The sequence below is a fragment of the Camellia sinensis genome, chromosome 3 (assembly GCF_055761805.1).
Source record: "Camellia sinensis isolate YWXY chromosome 3, ASM5576180v1, whole genome shotgun sequence".
Taxonomy (NCBI): Eukaryota; Viridiplantae; Streptophyta; class Magnoliopsida; order Ericales; family Theaceae; genus Camellia; species Camellia sinensis.
The window spans coordinates 145,699,299-145,709,057 of record NC_138963.1 but is presented as its reverse complement, the minus strand read 5'-3'; the positions used below and the strand labels follow the sequence as shown (position 1 = coordinate 145,709,057).

At 35.7% G+C, this 9,759-nt stretch overlaps 1 protein-coding gene and 1 pseudogene across 1 annotated transcript; both read left to right on the top strand.

Annotated features, from left to right (window-relative positions):
* Positions 1 to 906: 906 nt before the first annotated feature.
* LOC145789278 (wall-associated receptor kinase 2-like) lies at positions 907 to 3,561 on the top strand. The gene is made up of 3 exons (XM_082921099.1): positions 907 to 1,829; positions 1,940 to 2,113; positions 2,706 to 3,561. The coding sequence occupies exons 1-3, from the start codon at positions 944 to 946 to the stop codon at positions 2,765 to 2,767; spliced, it is 1,122 nt and encodes a 373-aa protein (XP_082777225.1). The 5' UTR covers positions 907 to 943; the 3' UTR covers positions 2,768 to 3,561.
* The window catches only part of LOC145821896 (wall-associated receptor kinase 4-like), a 27,638-nt pseudogene continuing 20,641 nt past the window's right edge, over positions 2,763 to 9,759 (top strand).

The following is a 9,759-nucleotide window of genomic DNA, read 5'->3' as shown; positions in this document are numbered from 1 at the left end:
GTAGTATACCTGTCCTATGCACAGAATTTCTTTTATATCAAAAAAGAAAAAAGAAAAAGAGGTAGGCATGATTTTTAGCTTAAAATATGTTTATCTTAAATTTTTTTTTTTAAAAAAATGATATTTATACTTCATTTTAAATCACTTATTTTCCTTTTACAAGTGTGAATATTATTGTCCTTTTTTTAAAAAGTTTTTTATTTATTTATTTTGTTTTTAAATTTTTTTAATTGCTAATGCGTTAGATGATTAAATAAATCATCAACATGATACTTTCAAAAAAATTTCTTCCAATTTTTTTTTTTTTTTTTTTTTTTTTTCTCTTTAAGGTTCAAGCTGTTTGAATTTTGAAATATCAAACTTTACTTTTAAACTATAAAAATTAAAATAAAACAGCATTTGTGCATGTTGTTTGGTAAGATCAAAAGTTATAAATTTCATTATTACTTTTTAAATATGTTTTGTGGTTAATGTTATGAAATTTTGTAATAAAGTTGTGTCAATTTGTGGTAAGATGCATATGGTATACATCCTTAAAAAATTTTGTTAATTTATTTTTGCTCCTAAAACAGAGAACTATATTTAAAAATATGTGGGTTTTTTTTTTTCCCCCACATCCAAATAGTATTGCTGAGTTTATAATATTTCATATGACAGTTACATATTTATAAACTATGATCAAAACATTAGCTTTGTGTTTTTAAACAATCACACTAGTCATTTTGTATAATAATTCTCTACCATTTTTCTATTTTTATAACAATGACTAGTCTAAATTGATACTCTAAACTGCGCTTCAGCAATTAATGTGTTTGGTCTTCGACAACATATTATACGCGTTTCATTTCATCATCTATATTTCATTAATTGTGATTTATTTATTTATTTATTTTTGCCTTATAAATAAGGAACTTAAAATGAAGTACAACCACAAAGCTATCTAATGCCTGAAAACCTGGCTCTAACCATGTATAATTTACCTTTGATTTTTCTGCAACTTAACTTGGGATGGGTTCTTCTAGTAGCATCTTTTGCTGCTGCTCAATTCATGCCTAGTTGCCTAGATTATTGTGGTAACATCAGTATCCCATACCCATTTGGCACTAGTAAAGAATGCTACGTAGAAGAAGATTTTCTGGTTACTTGTAACGACACCCACTACGACCCTCCCAAGTTGTTTCTAACAACAAGTAACATAGAGATCACAGACATACATCTTTCTGGTCAGTTGCGCATATCATCCAAGGTAGCGTATGATTGCTTCAATGAAGGGGGTGTTCTGGAAGACTATTCTGACCAATGGACCAGATTTGCCAAATTCCCCATCTCAAATACCCGAAACAAGTTCACAGCTGTTGGGTGCGACTCCTATGCAGTAATCTCAGGCTCCCAGGGACAAAAGTATGACACGGGGTGCTTGTCACTGTGCGACAACATCAACAATGTGATCAACGGCTCGTGCTCTGGCATTGGCTGCTGTCAGATGAGTATCCCGAAGGGAGTGAGGAGTTTCAACATCAGTGTCAGAAGCTATGACAACCATACCCTTGTATGGAACTTTAATCCGTGCAGCTACGCTTTCGTAGCTGAGGAAGCTGCTTACAACTTCTCTTCTTTAGATCTTGCAAACTTACAGAACAGAACAATGTTGCCCGTGGTGCTTGATTGGTCTGTAGGGGACCAAACATGTGCTGAAGCCAAAAACAATCTATCAAGTTTTGCTTGCAAGGCTAATAGTGACTGTCATGACTTTGACAATGGTCCCGGGTATCGCTGCAATTGCTCCCAGGGATATGAAGGGAACCCTTATCTTCCCAATGGTTGTAAAGGTAACCACAACTGTGTTGAAAGCTTTCAGTTTCTTCTTAACATTGATGCCATGATTTATATGTTGTAGCTATTGAATATGACATCAAAAATCAAACTTGCTTGTTCTCAGATATTAATGAGTGCATTATTTCAAGCCCCTGCAACATGACATGCCAGAATTTACCAGGCACATACAATTGTTCTTGTCCACAGGGCTATGAAGGTGATGGCAGAAAAAATGGATCAGGTTGCAGTCTGGTTCCTGTTCCGAACCATGGGCTTCCCGTGATTAACATTGCATTAGGTAGGTTCACATACACCCCACACATGCTTACTAATCATAAATTTGTATACAGATTAAATTTTCATCAATATTCAAACAGATCATTGCTTGTGATTTTGATTCTATCTCCAGTTAAAGAGTTTACAACCCTCAATTATTGATGCACAATCTGAAACAATTCGAAGATGCCATATCTCCAATTACCTTATATTGTTGTTTCAGCAACCTAAGATTTATATAGACATCTAAGTTTTTATAAACAACCAATTCTCTCATCTTATTTTTCATTTTCATGTATAGGTTGTGTTTGGTAATTCAAAGAAGAATGGAATAACCACAAAAAAAGAAAAAAAAAAAATTGTCATCAGAGTGTGACCAAAGTTTAGATCAACATCAATGCCTGCACCAAAAAAAAAAAAAAAAAAAAAAAAAAAATAATGCATAGAAAATACCTAGAAAATGAAATTTATTATTCTCGATGCATCCTGCACCACCGTAAATTTGAATCTATACCATACATTTCATTTTTTGGGTTTATAGCTTTTCTGTTTCATCATAATGAAGTTGAAACTTGAATTATGGGTATTGATATTTTCCGTTTGAATCTTTCTAGGCATCAGCATAAGCATCTCAGGGCTACTTTTTGGTGGCTCCTGGCTATATTTGGGTATTTAGGCAGAGGAAGATCTTCAATCTTAGAGAGAAGTTCTTTCAACAAAATGGTGGCTTCATGTTAAAACAACAACTTTCCAAAAATGAAGGATCAGTTCAATTAGCTAACATCTTTACGTCAGATGACCTCAAGAAGGCAACAAACAACTACGATGAAAGTAGAGTCTTGGGCCAAGGAGGCCAACGAACAGTCTACAAAGGAATATTACCAGATAACACCATAGTTGCCGTTAAGAAGTCCAATGTAATTGATCAGAGCTAGTCCCAGACAGAGCAATTCATTAATGAAGTCATAATTCTCCCCCAAGTCAACCACAGGAATGTTGTGAAGCTCACTACAAAAAAATCAAGATTTAGCAGTGGCCAAAACTACCGCTAAAATCAGAAAAAAGTGTCACTAAAAACTAGAAGACCTTTACCCGCTGTTGAAATAGCGACGGCCAAACCGCCGCAATAGGCCCGTCGGCATATCCTTATAGTGACGTTTTCCTCAAGTGCTAGTATAGTTATTTTCATTGCGACGGTCAATGTAGTGACAGTTGCAAATTTCGCTATATCTTAAATTTACCCATTACTTGCTAACTTTATAGCGACGGGTTGATTGTTGCTATATCCGTCACTTTTGTGACATTTTGTGAACTGCTACTATATTTTGACTCTATTCCATCAGTTTTACACTGTCGCTATAGCCATAGAATTCTTTTTGAATTTTATTTACAGCGACGGTTATTAACCGCAGTTATAGGCTATTTTTATTATTCAATTACCAATAATATATAGCTTGAAATTTTTAATGATTTGCTAACCATTAATGGTTGTTTCTCACTTATCCTTGCTCACATTATATATCCATAAAAACACTATTTTATTCTAATGGCTCAATACTCAATAATTGTAAAAAGTAAAAAAGTGCATTTTCTTAATCCCAAAATATCCAAAACACCTTAATTAAAGGGTTCATTACGTAAGCATATAATACAAAATAGATCCAATACTTCTAGCAAACTAATAGCCCACACCATAATCTAAAAGGTACAAATAAACTTGTTACATGACAATAGTACTCAAATGTATTACTCATGACGCCATTTTATAAAGACCTCCATAAAAAATGATCAAATTGAGAAATGACGTCCATTGTTTGATGCTTTCATATTGGCTTATTTCCTGCAATAAAAATGATTAAATGAGCATAAGTATCATTTTCAATTTCAAAATCTATGAAGAAAATTTAGGCTATAAATAATTCTCGACAAGTCTTATTTTTTTGGTAAGTATGTGGTTTACGTATCAAAAAATAAAGATACAACAGCAAATGGAAAAAAAAAAAATACAGTAATGCAGAAGTGTAAGGTGGCTAAAGATTTAAGAAACAAATTGTTCTTAATTTGTGCAGTTAATTCTTCTTGTTCTTTAAGCACTGCAAATTAATTTCTAAGATTAGACATCTAAAGGGCTTAGAACATGTAAGCAAGCAACTAACAATTATTAATGTCTAGGAAATTATATCTAAATATGTGCCTACTTCGCCTCTGCTATTACTCCTAAGTATAGAACTCTAATGAAGAACACATTCCACAAGGCCTTTTAAGTTTGGATCTTGCTTTCAGCTTCTGTTTTGCCAAGTGGTCTCTCGCCTATAGGTAATCACTAATAGCCTCCTTGCCTCACCTTACTCTCAATCTCTCATAGTCAGCGTATCACTCAAGAAGAGGATTATATTATGAAAGAACAATGGTTTTGAAAATGGACTTTTATTCATATACTATAAACATAAACATTACAATTGAAAGACTCTGACAAACAGATGTTCTTTTTTTTGTAGATGAAAAGAAGTTATTACTCATGCTATATGTAATACTCTCTATTTTTTAATGTGCCCTTCAACATAAGACTTTCCTTCCTTATATATCCTGAGGGCAGACTCCAAAGCTCGGATGTTAAACATATCCAAATAAAATATAAGATGCCAACAGGTTGGCATTTGGACTGAATCAGCCAATAAAGCAAAACATTAGTAACAACTAGTAAATCAAGCAACCAATAACAACATCCAAGGGTCTATTTTTCAATTGTATATTACAATTTGATCCATTGTTGATATTCAAATTTGTTCGAATGCCCAATTCTCTATTTCACTGGTTTGTTTGGTATTTTTGCAGTTGTCAGTAAAGGAAGCAAAGCAGAAAGTCAACCTATCAAATCCCAATTTTGTCCAAACCAACTAATATTTTATTTGTAGAGAAGTCATTAACATTGGTTCTAAATTTTTGTCAATATATGTGTATTGTAATGATGACTTACCCCTATTAAAAGGTTGCATTTCATGACTCCCAAAAGAGGATCTCTGATGTGTTTTTGGAGAAGCCTGGTCCGGAATGCCACTAGATCCATTTGTCGCCTAATTTATACAACAAAGTTTACATGAGTATGCATAAATTTAGAAAAAGGATAACATATGATAAATACATCATTTAGATAAATATGTTATATGTAGTTATACCTGCAAACCACTAGAACACTGTCTTTGTCTCATCAAAAATGCTACTTGCTCTTTTAAAGAGCTTATTATAGCATCTTGAGCTTACAACTGAATACCTTGAGTTTGCAATTGATCAATTTTGCGACGTTTTGTGAACCGCTACCGGCTGCCACAAATAACAAACAAGAAGGAATTATAAGAAAAGATAAGCATCTAATTTATCCAAACCAAAGAACATAACTGGCTTACAAATGTTGGTCAATCTATTTAAGAAACTATACTGTAATCTTGCAAAGATTTCTAAAGCCTAAATCATTTTTTTTATATCATTCATAAGGTACATGAGTGATGGGAGAAATTGCTCTGCTCAACGGGTTAGAAAATATAGGATAATAATAACAATTAAACTGAAAATGATCCAGCACAATAAACTCCTTTTAGTTTTTTTCCCTATTTTGTAATCACCCAACTGGCACAAGAAAATCAGAAATGATCCAACCCACTCTTACCATCAGCATGATTGGTGTATCCACAAGAAATTTGAGCCGAGGAGATCAAACAAAACCCCATAGAGACCAAATGTGAAACAAAGTTGAACCTTGGAACCAGAAATGAGACCAAATGTCAAGCGAATCTCACACAGTGGTTGCTCTCAGCTCTGATCCAACCCACGTGTGTCACAATTAAATATTAAAGCAATAAAATAATTACTAGATCCACATGATATTTTCGACATACTTCCAAAAAAGACAGTTTTCTACAAGTTAAAAGCAATATAAATGATCAATACCAGTGTCTATGTTCATCTCATTCCCCAATATCGCCATATTATGAAAAGGACTCACGTTCTAAAACCAAATACTATCAGTCACTTCAAAATTCTCAATCATTTGTAATTAGTTGCTAACCAGGAAACTCTTGCTAGAAACGATTCCAGAAACAGTTGGAAACACTAGATACTAATGCCTTGTAGGTGACTACAAATCAAAAAAAAAAAAAAAAAAAAAAGAAAAAAGAGTTCTTTATCAACAAATTTCAAGAAATAGTTGGTCCACTTGCCAAGAACAAAAAAACTAAACACTTGTCATTTGTTCAAGTACGTATGTTAAAACAACAAAAAACAAAAATTCTATGCAATTACAGGAATAGTTTTTTTTCTTAGAGAACTTCCTGCGAAAGGATGAAAGAATATTAAAATATCTATGCAATGAAGAATTACACATGGCATTGCTCATAAGCCTGTTTGTTGTTTATAACTTAATAACTTCCACCTTTGTTGTAAGGTTTCCTATATTCAGAAAATATTGATAGAAAATCAGTGCTTTAATAAAAGATTAATTAGCTCATTTTTGGGCCCTTCTGTTATCCCTTTTTTTCTTTTTTCTTATTTCAGTAAAGTTAGATGAACTTGACTGTAACCTAAAAGTTTGTACATTGGATAGATTTAACTTCTAAAATGTGAAATCCAATGCAAACTGCAATGTGGAGCAATCAAATTCATGCCTCTCTCTCTCTCTCTCTCTCTATATATATATATATATATATATATATATCTTTGTGTGAGAGTATGGAAATTGTTGGGTAAACTAGACCAACAAGGGTTCCACTTGATCTTTGCAAAGTCAAAAAGATCCAAATTCCAAAATGGCAGTGTTCCCTATGAGACAGCATTAATAATTTCACATAAACTCAAGTTGATAATGTTGTAATTTCACATTAACAATTGATTCAACACTACCAAGAGCCAAACTTCATATATTAATTGATAGAATCAATAAGCTATAATGCATACATAGATAGATAGGTTAGTAACAGCTGTGCAAGTGCTTGTGGAGGTTGATGGTGTACTCCCTAGTCACCACCTCTTTGTTTCTTCCCTTCATCTTCTCCTCCTTAGCCAGATCAGAAGGTGTTTAGGTGGAAATGTGGAGCTTTGAGTGTGTTCTACTCTGGATTTTGGGGCTGCAGCCTGATCTCCAATTGACCTATGATGGTGGTAGCTCTATTTTATTTTCCTGTTTTTTGGTGGCTGCTGTTGGGTTTTGGGGCAGCAGCTTGTTTTTTGGTTGCAACCAGAACATGAGAAGTAATGATCAAATAAATTAATACGTTTTTTTAGTACTTCCTAGTTTAAAAACTCAGCCATAGAATAGAGTGAGACTTCACAGAGCATGCAATTTTTTTTTCTAGAAGCTGTATATAATGGGAGGAAAAAAGGTCTAAAACTCACCTCTCTCTATGGAAAACAAAAGGCTTAGAATGAAATCCAATTGGAGGTTAAGCTGGCCTTTTTTGCATCTAACCAATGAAATTAAAGTTATTTTTGCTGGATCTTCCCTAAGACAAGTGTGACCTTAACTACGTTATCTGGCTACCTAGAACCACTTTATTGTGCATCTAACCAATGAAAGTAAAGTCATTTTGGGTTTGTATGATGGTTGCTAAACTAGTAAAAAATGTGGAATGTTTCAAAGTTCTTCGTTAGTTGAGTATTTGGATTCAACAAAAAAGGGGGCATAATTCAGTGTTGAATTTTCTCTAATCACATTATTAGGCCAAGAAAACTATACATGTGTACATGCATTAAAATAATGGACATCAATTTTCTCAAAAATAAATAAATAAATAAAAAACCAAAACAAAATGAAATATAACAATAAAGAAAAAGCTTGTTGTGGCATTTTATCAAACACATACAGGACACATGAATGTGTGTAGCATCAACAACAAAAATACAAAAATTCAAAAACCCACATTTAAACCAACCAAATTGTAACATTCCAATAGCAACTTAGTAACAATAACACTTAATCATCACACCATGATCTTCACATTCCAATTCCCAATACTGAATTGTTAATTATAGTAACAGAAATCACCACACAAAACACGAAACACAACCATATAAATCATAATAGTGGCTTGAAAGCAATTCTGTGTTTGTATTAATGCTAATGATCCTAAAAAGGGAGTTTTAACAACTAATATACAAAATCCAACAAACCCACATCTAAACCAACCTAATTGTAACATTCCAACACCAACTTAGTGTAGACACCCCATTTTTGACCGACCTTAAGACTCAGACGTCACCGATTGAGCGCTTGGTGATGTTGCATGATGTGCTCGTTCAGAAGTCTCGGAGTCGCGGCCGTGAGCCCTGCCTCCGGACTTCCGAACCCTCTTCTGTGCCCTGTCTCGGTTTGCGAACCAGACTCGGTTTTCTCTGCTTCTTTTCCTGAGGGGAGGGAGAGGTCCAGCAGACCATCTCTCAATGTCCGTAGGCTACATTTGGTGGCCGTAGGCCATTTTTCCCATTTCGGAGTCCGGTTTCCGGTTTTCGGAGCCGTCAGGCCATGTGCCTCGGTTCGGGACCGCCTAACCATCTCCGTTTGCCCCGGTTTTTGGTATACTTCCTATTTGCTCCCTTTTGAGGGACACTGGGGCCTGAGAAACCCACTTCGTGGCCGAACGCCACTTTCGGTGCTTAACAGCCTATTTTCGGGATCCCGAACTGCGTGTTTTGGCCCCCGAACATCCGTTTTGCATCGGTTTTTGCTCATTTTTGGCAGGTACCTCTGTTTTATCACCAGGGAGGTCACTGAAGGGTGGGAGGCCAGTAATTGTTGCAGCAACCAATTATCTCTCCTCCGGAGCCTCCCGACGCCCGTTTTTCCAACTTCCGGGCTAATGTTGAACACCCTAGGGGTAGTGTTGCCAACTTTCAACCACATAACTGTGATCTACACACCTTGGAGGACCCAAAAAAGTCATGGCCGGCCATTAATTGTTATTTCCATTTTTGCCCCTCCTCTTCCGGGCCAATGTTGAACACCTTGGGCCCACTTTCTTGAACTTTGAACCACATATCTGTGATGTACACACTTGGGAGGACCCTAAAAGTTTATGGCCAGCCATTAATTTTTCTTTCCATTTTTGCCCCTCCTCTTCAAATGCAATGTTGAACACCCTGGAGTCACTGTTGCCAACCCCAAACCACATATATGTGATCTACACACATGAGAGGACACCAAAAGTTGGTGGGAGGCTAGTAATTTTGCCGAAAAGCCAACTTCTTTTTGGTCAAAAGTGTTTCAGCATGAATCCGGGAAGGAGAAAAAGCTGCGCGGCTTCACCGAAACGGGCGTAACTCTTTGCACAAGAGGAATTAAGATATGAGGCCACCACCATTGGAAAGCTTACTTCCGGGGCTTCATTTTGCACTCAAGAATCTCCCAAGTCCAATTCCGGGGGGGAGAGATGTGGTTGGTTGAAGTCCGCTTGGACTGAATCTGCGCGGCTTCACGGAAAAGGGCATAACTTTTTCTACAGGAGGAATTTTAATGCAAGGTTTGCGCCATTGGAAAGCTAACTTCTGGGGCTTCATCCTAGGGGTTGACCGGTCATTTTTTCTGGGCGGCCGGCCGTTTTTTTCTTTGACCTAGCCGGCTGGCTATGTTAAGTGGCTGGCCGGCCATCTGCAGAAAAAGTAACGGCCTGCTTCTTCAGGTTG